The 15,151-nt window shown below is 47.1% G+C and overlaps 1 protein-coding gene across 14 annotated transcripts in view; it reads right to left on the bottom strand.

Moving 5' to 3' along the window:
- Nucleotides 1-15,151, bottom strand: part of TRRAP (transformation/transcription domain associated protein) — a 113,308-nt gene that overhangs the window by 70,629 nt on the left and 27,528 nt on the right. For 13 of the 14 annotated variants that reach the window (XM_023246566.2, XM_023246564.2, XM_023246571.2 and 10 more), the window contains exons 19-27: nucleotides 14,048-14,213; nucleotides 12,291-12,547; nucleotides 9,797-9,997; nucleotides 7,057-7,208; nucleotides 5,141-5,340; nucleotides 2,264-2,481; nucleotides 1,945-2,142; nucleotides 1,120-1,380; nucleotides 471-632 (exon numbers count right to left, since the gene is read on the bottom strand). In XM_023246566.2, the coding sequence (XP_023102334.1) occupies nucleotides 471-632; nucleotides 1,120-1,380; nucleotides 1,945-2,142; nucleotides 2,264-2,481; nucleotides 5,141-5,340; nucleotides 7,057-7,208; nucleotides 9,797-9,997; nucleotides 12,291-12,547; nucleotides 14,048-14,213 (1,815 nt within the window). The remainder of the gene's footprint in view (nucleotides 1-470; nucleotides 633-1,119; nucleotides 1,381-1,944; nucleotides 2,143-2,263; nucleotides 2,482-5,140; nucleotides 5,341-7,056; nucleotides 7,209-9,796; nucleotides 9,998-12,290; nucleotides 12,548-14,047; nucleotides 14,214-15,151) is intronic. The other variant, XM_023246569.2, reaches the window with a different exon arrangement.

Genomic DNA, 15,151 nt, shown 5'->3' with positions numbered 1-15,151 from the left:
GATGATCAGTATCTGTATTTCATGGAGTGCCATCAGGGCCAAATAAAGGCATTCCTGTGAAGTAGGTTCTCCACGGTGCATGGCACATTCTTAAGTGATGAACATATTCAATAAACCGGCCCTTGCTCTGAGCCAGTCTTGCTCAGGGCACCAGCTGATGACGGTGATCAGAGCAGATGGTACATCCTTCTCTAGATGACATCTTTAAGGCCCTGGACAGCAAGGTTCCTCGTAGAGGGCTCACACGGTTCTATGGACTCGGAAAACAGCCACACGTGGTTGAACATCTCTGGTCACCAGGCCTGTCACGTACGTACCTGTGCGGCGTGCTGGGCCAGGTTATGGCTGGTTACCTGTGGTCGCCACCTATGCCTTCTCTGAATGCTGCGTGACCAGTCTTTGCGCACAAAGACAGGCTACCAGACACACGTCATCACCATCCACACCACGCCGCACCACCACCCCCCTACCTCTGTGTAGAACACCTTATGTTCCACCACGTTAAGATCCATTGTGAAGAGCCTGGGCTGTAGCGTGGTACAGAACGTGTTCCCCTCCATCAGGCCAATCTGCGCATTGGCAGGCTGGTGTCTGAGCAAATGCTTCTTGGGTGGGACCATATCCTGGAGGACCTGGGAGAGGAAAGGAGGAAGCACTACTGACCAGTTGTCCCTAAAAAGCAAATACTGCTCCTCACGGTACTCGAAAATAATTACCAATTTGAGAACCACGAGATAAAAAGTTATCACGAACGTCCTTTAGTTAGGGAAGGGAGGGGAGGTTCCGTGCGCGAACACCGGATCATAGATAGTTATGTGTCAAATACGTTTACCTCCTGAGTCTCTAGAGTCACCGCTCTTAAAACAAGAGTGACCGGACTGTACTACAGAGACCCAGGAAATGGGCCCTGTGTTCTCCTGACACTGACAACTACGAGTATAGCCACTGATACAAGCACGCCGCTTTCTGCCTCTGAGATCAGAGAGAGCACGTCCTAGTAGCACTCTGTGAGGTGGACACACAGTTCCCAGTCATGCATCACCTTCAAGTCAGATTTGAAGGAAAACTGCCTCAAAAGTTTTGCTCAAATGATCCTAATTCCAGTGGCAGAAATCTCACCTCTTTATGGGGCTCCATGATCACTGTCACACTTTTCCCAGTGACCTGGGCTAAGACCTGCAGGGAATGCATGGCCTGTTTTCTCACAGTGGAATTTGGAGAGGTGACTTCTCGAACCAAGTCATGTGTCACGTGGTGAAAGGACTTCTCCTGAGCTGCCACGATCTCTTCGGCTCTCTCTTCATCTTTTAAAGGTGTCGCACACCTCATCAGAAGCTGCTCCAGGGTGGTCTTTGCCATGGCAACCGCCCCGTTGGAAACCTGCAGGCCAGGGACTCCTCAGAACGAAAAGGGCTGTGGCTGAGCGCCTGCACCCCTTGCACCAGCTAATTTAACAACCCCCGTTCAGTACTTCAGGGGCCAAGTCGCCTTCCTACAATTTCCATAGGTCACTCAGAAAAGAAAATGCAGATCTGGACACACTCCTTATACTTATGCGACAGACGAGCTGGCAATGCCCGCTGTATTCTATTTGTTCGAGTTACACCTGCACATAGGTTCAGAAAAATGCAGCTTCCACAGAAACTCCTGCAGCACCTGCACTATTTAGCTCTACGGCAAGAGTGAGAAGTATTGTTTCCCTTTACAGAGAGATGTGCTGTGTTATGTACTCTGGCCTGTGACCATCCCTTAGCAAGGCAGACAGATATTTAGACAACCAGGGAGAGCCTATGGTGGTTCTGACCTGTCCTTTTATTAAAGATGCCATAACGAAATCTGAGCTGCTAGGAGAGCCCATTTCCAGAACTGCCTCATACTAACTATTCTCCAGGCAAATCAGTTTCTGGAACAGCTTGGTTAGGTTTGGGACCACCCATTACCTACCTCTCCAGTCAAGTCCATCATGACAAAGAGAAGCGCTTTGAGGAACGTCTGCTGGTTCTGGAGAACCCAAGTGAGAGGCAGCCGCTCCATGAGAAATTTAATGGACACCACACCCCCCAGCTTTGCATACCAGGCCTGCTCATAGCAACACGCACACAAGCGTTCTACGATGTAAGAAAACAGAGGCAGCTGGCACGCCTGGGGAGAAAAACAGAAGCACAAACTATCATGTCACTGCAACTCTTAAACCGCCAGTTTCCAGGCTACCCGCAGGCACAAACACCCCCAAAAGAGCAGCTGCTTCTCAGTCTTTCCTTACCCTCTCCTTTGAGCCCAGGATGATACTGGCAACATCAAATATCACAGCTAGTGCCACCTCTCCAATCTTGCAAAGCTCCTTTTCCTCGTATGCCATGCAAATGGCTATTGCATCAATTAGGACCAAGGGATCCATTCCTTTGGACCCATTTTCTTCACTGTGGAACATGGCTGTGCTGGGCTGGCTGCCCACCTGGTAGCAAGGAAGCAGGAAAGGACCTGAAAGAGAGGCAGCAGGCATGGGAGAAAGTCAAGGTTATTTCCATGGACGTTCTTGTCCCTCAAATGGCAAAACTACCTCATTTTTTTTTTTTTAATTTTTTTTAACGTTTTATTTATTTTTGAGACAGGGAGAGACAGAGCGTGAACAGGGGAGGGTCAGAGAGAGGGAGACACAGAATCGGAAACAGGCTCCAGGCTCTGAGCTCTCAGCACAGAGCCCGACACGGGGCTTGAACTCACAAACTGTGAGATCATGACCTGAGCCGAAGTCGGACGCTTAACCGACTGAGCCACCCAGGCGCCCCAAAACTACCTCATTTTTAAAACACTTAAGTTTATTTATTTTTAGGGAGAGAGTGAGAGTGAGCGTGCGCCTGTGCAAGCAGGGAAGGGGCAGAGAGAGAGAGAGGGAAAGAGAGGATCCCAAGTGGGCTCTGCACTGTCAGCGCAGAGCCCCATGCAGGGTTCGAGCTCATGACAGCGAGATCATGACCTGAGCTAAGATCATGAGTCGGATGCTTAAATGACCGAGCCACCCAGGCGCCCCTAAAACTTTTTTAAGTTTGTGTTTTTAGTAGTCTCTGCACCCAACATGGGGCTCAAACGCATGAGACTGAGGATCAAGGCTTGCATACTCTACCAACTCCAACAGCCAGGCACCCCTAAACTACCTCGTTTTCAAACTAGAGGTCAGGAGCTCAATAAAAGCCCACGCTGGTACTTTTTTTTTCCTTTCTGAAAAAACTTTTTAATTAATAACTTATTTATTTTTAAATTTTCATCCAAATTAGTTAGCATATAGTGCAACAATGATTTCAGGAGTAGATTCCTTAGTGCCCCTTACCCATTTAGCCTGTCCCACCCCCCACAAAACCCCTCCAGCAACCCTCTGTTTGTTGTCTATATTTAAGAGTATCTTATGTTTTGTCCCCCTCCCTGTTTTTTTGTTTTGTTTTGTTTTGTTTTTTTATTTATTTATTTTTGGGACAGAGAGAGACAGAGCATGAACGGGGGAGGGGCAGAGAGAGAGGGAGACACAGAATCGGAAACAGGCTCCAGGCTCTGAGTCATCAGCCCAGAGCCCAACGCGGGGCTCGAACTCCCGGACCGCGAGATCGTGACCTGGCTGAAGTCGGACGCTTAACCGACTGCGCCACCCAGGCGCCCCCTCCCCCTCCCTGTTTTTATGTTATTTTTGTTTCCCTTCCCTTATGTTCATCTGTTTTGTATCTTAAAGACCTCCTATGAATGAAACGATATGAGACTTGCTCTTCTCCGACTAATTTGCCAGCACTGGTACTTTAGACCAACTTCTGTTAAGTTGCAATTACTTGTAAACTAAGTGGTCTAATTCACACTAAGGTGATTTTTCTGAATTATTTCCGTTATAAACAGTATTCTTTTCAGATTTTCTCGGTCATAACTCAAAAATGCATTAGTTTAAAATGAAAATCACCATCAGGTTCCTTGTTTTAAAAAATTAGGGAGGGCTGGGTGCCCCGTCGGTTAAGCATCCGACTTCGGCACAGGTCATGATCTTGTGGTTCATGAGTTCGAGCCCGGCATCGGGCTCTGTGCTGACAGCTCGGAGCCTGGAGCCTGCTTCAGATTCTGAGCCTCCCTCTCTCTCTGCCCCTCCCCAACTCATGCTCTCTCTCAAAAATAAATTAAACATAAAGAAAAAAAAGTAAAAATCATTGAAGAGACCAAGGGGCACAGCACAGAAATGACTGTGGGCTATGCTCTGGACTTCCTGACATACAAATAACAATTCAAAAGCAACTTGGGCCTGACACCCAACACACAGAAAATAAGCTGCTATTAATTAATGCCTTGGAGGCACCTAGCAAGATAGGCATTATCAAGCAGCTTACAAGTCTGCTGGAAAAGACATTAACGGAGAGACACTGAGGAATGATCTAAAATAAACCTTACAGCATTGACTATCCGGGCCAAGAAAGCCAAGGAGAGATACAAGAGGAAAGTTCTAGGTGTTCTGCGGTGTTCAAAGGAAGTTGCTTTGCTGCTCTGGAGGGTGAGGGATCTTGGGAACACCTGCCCAGCGCCAGTCTGGGAGGAGCTGCAGAAGCTGAGAGTAAGTGTTCAGAAACTTACACAGCAACTGACAGTGTCAGGACATTTTATTGCCTTCTGCAAAAGCACCCGTCTGGATGGATTAGGAAGAGAAGCAAAGAGACAAACAAAAGTGGCCCGTCCCCATCCAGAGCCTGAGGGGTGGCAGGGATGACCACTCCAGGAACCGAGAAAAGCACAAAGACTTGGGGGAAGCCAGCTGACAGCAGGAGGACAGAGGGGGAGGCTCGGCCTTGGAAAACAACACAAGAAAGACCAGCAACAAGGGGGACCACAAACTTTTACACACGGAGTGCCCAAAAGTATACCGCCCCATTTTCATGAAAAACAAAGGGCCAAAATATTAAACGGACATATTTTACAAATGAAACGTGGTAACAATTTTTAAGTTAATGTTGCACCCATCACTGAAATATCAATTATCCCGCAATAAGTGGGGATTAAAAAAGCAAAGGCCAAAAATCAACCAGCCAAACGGCTTCTCTGAAATACCATGAAGTCCTTGTGGAGCTTCGGAAGCAGCCTAAGGAAGTCACGTGAGCACTTGCACCGCCCCACTCACCGCACTGCTGGGCAACTGCCACCATCGTGTAGTGGCGGATCAAGCTGGCGACAAAGGGCAGGGCGCTGGGCCGGAGATCCTTAATGACGGCAGACATGAACGCCCCGGTCAGGGCCTGCTCAAACGTCTTCCGAGCTGGAGTGTCCTGTGCTTTGTAGCGATGTGATATGATGACATTAGGGATGGTCTTTTCTGTAAAGCTGAAAGACAAGATTGGATCTGTCATCACAACACCAAAGTCCCGAGCTGATGATGTCACCAGCACTTCTGTTTTCATTTTCAGCTTGCCAACCTTCCCTTGTTCAGACAGGCCGAAGTGCGTTCATTTCTCTGCTTTAATTCCAGTAACACCTGGATTCAAACAGGATGAACTTCATCAAGAATATCTATAACCAATGGTTCAAGAGATCCCAAGTGTGTTCTACCTAATATGAGCACAGGCAAGGAATCAGAGCAAAATTACACTGTGGCAGCAGATTTAGTATCTTTATAGTTTTTAAAGAAAGTGGATGTTGGACTTCTGTCTTTTATAACTAAGTCAAATTCTAAGAAATAAACCAATCATTTGGGGTGCCTGGGTGGCTCAGTCGGTTAAGCATCCGACTTTGGCCTATGTCATGATCTTGCCATTTTGAGTTCAAGCCGCGCATTGGGCTCTGTGCTGACAGCTCAGAGCCTGGAGCCTGTTTCAGATTCTGGTTCTCCCTTTCTCTCTGCTCCTCCCCCACTCGCGCTATCTCTCTCTCTCAAAAATAAACTTTAAAAAAAAAAAAAAAAGAAAGAAACCCATCAACAATCAAATAGAAATGAAAACCCTTTTTTTTTTAATTTTTTTTTTCAACGTTTATTTATTTTTGGGACAGAGAGAGACAGAGCATGAACGAGGGAGGGTCAGAGAGAGAGGGAGACACAGAATCTGAAACAGGCTCCAGGCTCTGAGCCATCAGCCCAGAGCCTGACGCGGGGCTCGAACTCACGGACCGCGAGATCGTGACCTGGCTGAAGTCGGACGCTTAACCGACTGCGCCACCCAGGCGCCCCAAATGAAAACTCTTGAAGGCAGCTATACACCTATTGTATGTTGAAAAATCACACCATGCCAAGGTGCCTGGGTGGCTCAGTCTTAAGCGTCCGACTTTGGCTCAGGTCATGATCTCACAGTTCATGGGTTTGGGCCCTACATTGGGCTCCGTGCTGACAGCTCAGCTTCAGATTCTGTGTCTCCCTCTCTCTCTGCCCCTCCCCTGCTAGCTCTCTGTCTCTCTCTCTCTCTCTCTCAAAAATAAAGAAAACATTTAAAAAAATAAAAAGAAAAGAAAGGAAAAATCACCACGGGAACTATATCAGACCCGGTTATTAGAGGCCTCACTGACAGTGCATGGACCACCCATCACCGATGCTCTGAGAAACGTGTAAATACAGAGCCAAAGTCCCCTCCCTGCAATGTGACACAGAAAGATTAACACCCACACATGATCACAAAAGGCCACCACCTAAGGTCATAGCAATAACTGATAAGAACAAATATAAATATCACATGACAAGCATCTGGGGAATGGAAGGGTCACCATGGATCAGAAAAGCAAAAGATCCGCTGAACGTCTATCACGTGCCCAGCGCTAAGGATATAATGGTTCATAACAGGACAGAAAAGGCCAGGACCCTTGCTCCCTGAAGCTGACAGCCTCAGGAGGCAACAGTCAGACTACAAAGGAGGTAAATTCTAATCCTCAAGCACCCAGTTTCGCCTCTTCATTTTCTCGAAAAGCCCAGAGAAGCATCACTAGGCAGATCACAGGCTGACTTCCCGACTTGACGGAGCAAAGTCCTAGCACCGTGGAGATCTGGGAGGTGCTCTCCACCCTAAATCCTGATGGAAGATGCACTAATCACAGAAAACCACGTCCCCAACATACTTAGGGTGTGCGAGAAGCTGGTAGAGGGCATGTTTATTGTCCTCCAGACTCATCATTGCCACCAGGAAGCACTTGATCACCTCCCACGCCTGCCTCCGGTAGTAAGGCTCCGTGTTGGCGCTCTTCAGGCAGTCTAGAGCGGTTTCGATGGCCTACGGCAAACACAAAAAGCGTAGTTTATGCAGAAATTACCTGACCACAAAATTCTCTCTTTACAAGACAAAAGAGCTTTCTTTATTTTTTCAGAAAACCTACACAGTTATATGTACATTTTATCCTGTTCAATTAGGTTGACCAGGAAGACTGGGGAGGCATAATCATAAACAAAAAATCATGTGAAGCCCTTAATAGCTAAGAGATTAGCCTCAATGACAATTCTATAGCTATAAACCCTGTAAGCAGAAGAAGTGATGGGCGTTAAAAGATTCATCTAGGCTGTGTGTGAGGAAGCAGTGGATGCTGACAGGGCCAGCAGCCCTGCCCTAAACACTCACACACGGTCACAAAGAGCATGACAACAGGTCCTCACTGTTGTGCCCGAGCCCAGGGCACCGCAGCACTGTCCCTCCTCCCACCACCTCTGCCCTGGTCACCAACAGGTAACAAATCATGTGGAGACAATTTCAGAAGCAGTAAGAATCAATGCAACCTTTGAGCCAATTACCTGCCGAAAGAACAGAGCGTTGTAACGTGCCACAAGTAGGATTATTTGTGAGAATTCGCCAGCACCTGGCTTGGCCATGAGCTCATGCCCTTGGCCCCGGCAGCCCCACCAGCTGTGTGGGGTGTTGCGTGCCCTCGGCCTCTGCCTGCTAGGAAACCAGCCCCTCGTGCACCCGAAGTCTGTAGGGGAGTCCAGGAGGATGTGGGAGCCAATCTTCAAAACTTGGTTTCTTCTTTGGGGGAAAAACTACTTCTAAAGAGATTTCCTGCTCTGCTTAGTCTATGCAGCATCAAATGAAAGTCAGATACCTTAGTTTTCACGACTAATACCAAGCTTGCCACTGACAGGGCTGAAGCAAACAGTCCTGGGTTAAGACATTACCTACACTGTGGGAACGTGCTTCAGACACAGGATGTTCACTTCAGTAACTTGCAATGTAAAGGCAGCATTTTAGCTGTATTCTCTTAGGAGGAAACTAGTGCTTATTTGGCAAATATTTTTATTAAGGTTTGGGGGAGAAGCTAGGGTTGCATCTCACTGTGAGGTCTGGAGAGAACACCTATCTACGGGCTGGGAGAGGGTCAGGGACAATGTGAGTGCTTGAGAAGTGGGGGATACAGGATATTGAGAGAGGATGATGGATGAGAACCCCGGAGGGACATTTATCCATGATGGGCATCGTTCCCCATAGATGTTTAATAAAGCCTGATTGAAAAAAAAGAAAAAAAATCACAGAACTCACTATGTGGGTAAGGTTTGAATACAGAGAAGTGAACAGGCAGAGCTCTACACTATGACACAACAGGACAGTTAGCCCTGAGCAAAGGGAGGGCTTTGAGTGGGTCCAGGCCACGAAATGCTGGTTTAAGACCAGATCTGTCTGCAAGGAGTTCAGGAATCCAGCTGGCATCTGGCTTACTAAAATGGCGGAGTCATTTAGATGCACGCAGAGGCCTACTCTAACACCCTTTAAAAAAACAGCCAGTACGGGATGCCTGGGTGGCCCAGTTGGGTGAGCGTCCGACTTTGGCTCGGGTTACGATCTCAGTTTGGTGCGTGAGCTCAAACCCCGCATCAGGCTTGCTGCGGTCAGTGCCGAGCCCGCTTCAGATTCCCTGTCCTCCTCTCTCTCTGCCCCTCCCCAACTTGCATACTCTCTCTCAAAAATAAACAAAACGTTAAAAAAAAAAAAAAATACCCAGTATGTAACGACTAGATAAACATCCTGAAAAGACACGGTAACAAAAGTTCTAAGGGAGGGTAGAAGAAGGCTGGCTCTACAATAAGGCGGAGAAGTCAACCTCAACAATGTAGATCATGGTAAAGTGGACCAACATGCATGTGACAAAGGACCAGGAGGGCTCGATGAGGTGAAAGGGGGAACAGTTTTCAAAATGACAAAGCAAAAGTAGCAGAGTGGACACTCGGGCATGATGCTGGGCACGCTGTCTGCCCATTTGCTACCCAACGAGACAGGAGTTCCAAATGGCAGATGGAGAGAGACCACAGAGCTGCCCGCAGAGGGCTCAGGAGCCAGGAGAGACAGCAGGTGCTACGTCTGGACAGAGAATGGGAGACGTGGGTGCTCAGGAATGACAAGTATGGGATAAACTTGGGTTCTAATGACACTTGAAGTAAAGCCTGTTAGACAGTGAAACGGACTAAGTTCAAGGAAGGGGTGGGCTGGGCGGCAGTGTCTCCTGCTCCATCGGGAAACATGAAACTGCTCAAGGGTCCAGAGTTCTCCGGGCAGTACACCCCCACCGGCCTCCTGGTGTTAGGAAAGCCCCTTTGCCACCCAAGCTGGTCCCCCAAAACAGTCTGTCCTTTGAGCTAGAAACGCCCTCCCAAAGGGCACCTGCCTGGCTCAGTCAGGAGAGCATTTGACTCTTGATCTTGGGGTTGTGAGTTAGAGCCCCACACTGGGTATAGAGCTTACTTACAAACGAAATCTTAAAAAAGAAATTCCCTGGCAAGAAAGACATGTTTTATTTATGTATTTGCAAACAGAAATTCACTTTCTTAAAATGAAATGTATAGTATCTTTAAGAAGCTCCTGCAGGTTTCCAAATTTACCTTCTCCATCGGGAGCTGAAGAGATGCTTTACAATCAGAAAACTCCACCGTGATACTGGGGCCTTGAACCTCGGTCACAACATAGTGCAGCTTCTGGGACTCCTTCAACATCTTCCTGTTACTGCCACCAAATTTACCAAGTACACGATAGGCCACGTGAGAAATGCTATCAGCAGGATTGCGTAAAGTGCGCCACAAAGCCTAAAAACCAAAGTACTTTGATTAAAATCCTTGCAAGGCAAGGCATCCTCATGGTTCACAAATCAAACTTTTCAAGTTATGGAAAATTATACAGCAAAAATTCTTCCTCCCATCTCTGTCCCCCAAACACAAATTTCCCCTTATTGGGAGAAGCCAATGTTATTAATCTTATGTATTCTTCCAGAAAAATTTTCTTTAAAAGAAAACGCAGATATAAATGTTCTTCCATGCTCCTGAAACACACACAGTAGCATATGATAAATATCGCAGAGCTCAAGAGCAAGAAAACTAAGCAATATATCGTCTAAACATATATACAAAATGGGACCAGAAGAGGCATGGAGGGAAATGCTCTTTACTGTTAAAGTTCTTGTCCTGGATTTGATGGTGAGTTCTCAGGTTTTTACTTTGATTATTAGGCTTTATAACTTACAAACAAGATAAATTCCTACGAATAGGATATATAAACGATCTTATACATTTCAAACTTCATGTTAGAAAGGATGGTGAAGGGCGAAAACACAATCATGACAGGCCCCGCATTCTGGGAACAGATAACAAGTACGCGCACCTTGTATCAGTGTATAAGGACCACACACACTCAACTGTTTCAAAAAACTCTTGTCAATCTTCCCACATTCTTTCACCTAAACTATCTAAGTCCTCAAAATTACTATGTCTGTCTAGGGGCACCTGGGCAGCTCATTTGGTTTAATGTCCGACTCCTGATTTTGACTCAGAACAGTGATCTCACAGTTCGTGAGTTTGAGCCCCTTGCTGGGCTCTGCATGGACAGCAAGGAACCAGCTTGGGATTCTCTCGCTCTCTCTCTGTCCCTCTCCGGTTCATGTGCAGGTGCAGGTGTGCTCTCTCTCTCAAACTTAAAAAAAAAAAAAAAGTCTATTTAAGTCTATTTTCTTAGATCACCTTCCATAACAATACCAGATATTAGCATCTAGCAACAGCCAACGTAAAATCTTAGAATTTTCTTTAAAGCAAAATTTCTACTTCTCTAATGTTCCTAAAGGTCCACCAAGCCCTGTCCATCAGGAACCTCTGCTGAGAGGTGCTAAGCAACCCCCCCCCCCCCCAACCTCTACTGCTCCACCCGGCCCCACCACTCCTCATGTACCCTCAGGAGAGGGAATTTCTGCTTAACCCCCCGGGAGGGGGTGGCACTGGGAGCGAGTGCTGGTTGAGGAGACCACAGAGAAACAGACTATGACACTTGTCTAGTGTGGGGGGTGGGGATTACTGGGGCTCCAAAAGCAGGAAGGAGCCTCGCCCCTGTCTCGCAGGACTGTCTGCCTCATGAAACAGCAAGAGGCCCATGAGCCCAGCCCCACTTCCTCCTCCCACATGCTGCTCACCCACACCTGGGTCAGGCCCAGGGTCTGCCTTCCAGAACCAACAGTGCCATTCTCTCCTGAGGCAGGCTCTCCGTCAATCCTCCAAAGGACGGCTGGGAAAGTGGACTTGGAGGCCCTGACCCAACCGCCAGGCCCATCCTCTCCCACCCAGATGGCACACAGGGTCCCCATCTCAGGACTGGGGAGGAAAGTCTCCCAAACCCAGCTTCAAGTGCACACTGCAGTTTCCAATTCAGACTCCTGTCTTTTAGGGTTACTGAGTCTCCACCCTTTGAAGCTGGCATTCGGACCTCTAGTTGGGGCCAAATACTCCAAAGCAGAGAGGCAGTACAGTGACAGGCAGCCTACACTTCTAACAATTACCGACTACATTACAAATCCGTAACGACAGCAAAACGTGAAGGCAAAACCTGATATCTGACATCCAAACTCTAAGGAAGAAAACATGTTTTCAAAACCATCTCAATTATCTGCTTCATTTCCCTTGACCCGAAAGTGAACACCTGCACTTCCTCAGGAGCGTGATTCTCTTCACTGCAGCATCCCGAGATCTCTCGTGGACAAAGAAAGGCTCTTCCCGGCAGCACATAGTAACCACAGCACCTGCCCTCACAGGTCATCAGCTTAAATGAGTCTGTGACCCTCGTGAAAACCCTCTGAGAAAAGGGCAACACTGCAAAACAAATGTCTATTTAATACATATTTCTACACATCTTTTCATAAGCCAGGAGACTCATGAAGAGGTTAAAAACTACACCACTTCATCTTGCAGAGAGCCCAACACGGGGCACAGGCAGCTCACTGGGGGGGGGGGGGGGGGGCTGTCATTTCCGGAAACACTAGCCTAGAAGCCCCGGGAAAACCGGATCCGTGAGCCCCCGACAGCCGGCGCTGGGCCGGCCCCTGCGAGAACGCACACTTACCTGCATGAGCTCCGCACGGACAGGCTGGATGTGGTCGTAGAGGAAATCGGGCTGTAGGTTGTCCACGCACAGCTCCAGGGTCCTCAGGCCTTGGCTGACCAGCGTCTGCGAGCCGTTGAGAGCAGACACCAGGGGATCCATTAACATGGGCAGGTAGGGCAGGAGGGAGCTCAGCCGCACGGGCACCGTGAGACACAGCTCCACGAACAGGTCCTTCATGTGCTGCTTGTGCAGGCCGCTCTGCAGCATGTTCAGGCCTAGAAGCAGGGTTTGCGGGCATCAGAAAAGAACATCACCCCCAGACGGGCCAGAGTTAATCGTCCAAAGTAACTGTTCCACCTTCTACTATCAACATCAGCGCAATGACAGGAAGACGTTTTACGTCTCATCTACTACATCAGCTAAACCTATTCTAGAACCATGACCCTTCTGTCCGTCATGTTCATGGTGACAACAGCAGGCTGCATACAACTATAACGTAAGCTATGATACAATTATTTAATGTTAATTAATCCTAATGAGATAGCTAATATCACACATGGATCTTTTAAGAATCACGTTGTTGTTTTTAACAAGCCTGATCCAGAGACACAAGACTCCAATAAGATACCTTCACCTCAAGCTTGAGGTTTACAACCTCACATGTTTTTTCAGGTTTCCAAGAGACCACAGTTGAGGTCTCTGCTGTAAAATAAACGTTTTTTTTTTTTTTAAATCCACTTCCATTTCCTGCAAATGGAGAAGATCTTTCTTCTCACAAAGACAACATCCCTGCTTTTTGTGAGGGTAAGCTGAGCTCCTTCCTAACTGAAACATATCAGATCAGGACCTGCCCTGAGTGCTCAGAGACCAGCTAGAAAGAGAAAGGCCTAGAACAGTGGATGCATCCCAGGCAGTGCAAGATGGAGAGCGCGCAGAGAAAAGATCGATCAGGGAAGGCATCACAAAGTAACAGCACTGGATTCAGGGTCCAAAGGAGGAGAAGGAGAAAGGTTAAGTTCCCAGAAGGGGATCCACTCGAACAAAAGTAGGTAGGGAGAAATGAGCCTGGGGAGGAGGAAATGAGACTCCACAGAACAGAGGACTCAGGCTGGGGAATGACTGGAGATGGGGTTAAATAACGGATGGGCCACCTTGCAGGGTGGACTCATTGGCCATGTTACAGGCAACATGGCCGACTTTTTCCCAATGCCTCCTGGGTACTATACGTTGTAAATGGCTTTTCTTTAAGGATCCCCTTTAGCTCTATATCTTGAAAGCATTCCTGGTCACACCGGAATTGCAGGATTCTGGTTACGTAAGTTTACCTCAAAGTAAAAATACACACTTATAAGTCAGCTTTATAATTGCTTTTTCTCTTCTTATTCTGACTCTCTCTCAAACTAGGGATCCCTGATATTACTACTAAGCCACTAGAAACCACTTTGTAGACTTGCTTACCAAATGCGACAAAAATACAACCAAGTCCTAACCAGGGTGATGGAAACCTTCCAACTCCTGTTCAACTCTTGAGTAGGGAGGGGAAGGTCCATCCCTGAACAAGGGGGCTCCCTTCAAAGTCCTACTGCCTTTAAAGAGAGTGGGACACGGGAACATGAACATATGGACACACACACACCTCTGGCACGGGATACGTACATATATCCCCTCACCAAGACCTTCACTGGATGCAGAGGATGAATGAACCCCGCAACCACAGTCAGCCAAACCCATACATGCACACAAGACTAAAAGGCAACCAAAATCACTGCTCTGACCTTGCAGGAGGTTTGGTAGGAGAGGCAAAAATTCCTGATACAGGAGGTCATGGCTACCTCCCCCAATGGAGCGGAACAGGGCCCGGAGCAGCAGGAAGTAGTTATAGGGCTCTTTGGCAGTCTGTGCAAGTTCCATTGAGCTGTTCACGATCTTGTGCAGGTGGGGCTGCGCGGTGGAGAAAAGGCAAGTTAACACGCTCTAAATGAGGATGGGTGACACCCTCAGAACTCATGCTGAAGGTTCACTGTAAACAGGGATGGAAGGTAGTTCTGACGAGTTCACTCCTAAAGGCAAAACAAAACAAGACCTTTCCATCCTTTATTTGGCTCAGATTAATTTGTCTTGAAATATTATGCTGGTTTCCACCAGGATGGCTGCAGAAGAAGCGTTTAATAGGCTCCTACGTTACTGTGCAGTGACACGATGTTGAAAAGGTAACACTCTGGAGCAGGAACCAGAGGGTCTGTCCGTTCTGCTCTGCAACTCAATATGGTCACTTCCCTCCTAAGACTAAATAATCAAACAGGATGAAGATGCCCATTTCCTAGAACAATCTAAATGCAGAAAGTAACCGAAAGGAAGTGGAACCTCACGATCAAAAAGGATACACACAACGTCTGGAAGAGCCTCAAAAATTGAGATTGTAAGATCTTGGAAGACTTAATCAAAAAATTTTCTTTAATAATAATAATAATAATAATAAAAGTACTCTATCAGCTTATAATAACGTTAATTAACATTTAAAGCCAGACTAGCTTTTTATTTTGTACTTCAAATGCTGGTTTTAACATGTAACAGGTTCAGCTGCACACGAAATGTTCTACAGGTATGTTTACAGTGAACTGCGTCACTGACATCGTTCCCAATTTGTTATCATACGTGGCACAATGTATGTGTGCATGTATCCTACCATCAGGTTTTATTCTGGTTTTGTTGTTGTGCATCTAATATCGGCAAAATTTAAATTTTTCAAAGACACCAAATTGTGTGGACGCATATTACAGTTAAGCGTTTGTTCTTAGAAAAATACGAGTATTTTTCTTTTAGGTGAACACAAAAGTAATGCTCAGGTTGTTGCTAAGTGACTGCGACAGAACGGAGAA

This window comes from Felis catus, chromosome E3 (genome assembly GCF_018350175.1).
Source record: "Felis catus isolate Fca126 chromosome E3, F.catus_Fca126_mat1.0, whole genome shotgun sequence".
Taxonomy (NCBI): domain Eukaryota; kingdom Metazoa; phylum Chordata; class Mammalia; order Carnivora; family Felidae; genus Felis; species Felis catus.
Note: the sequence above shows the minus strand (reverse complement) of the source record. Positions and strands in the feature narration are given on the sequence as shown.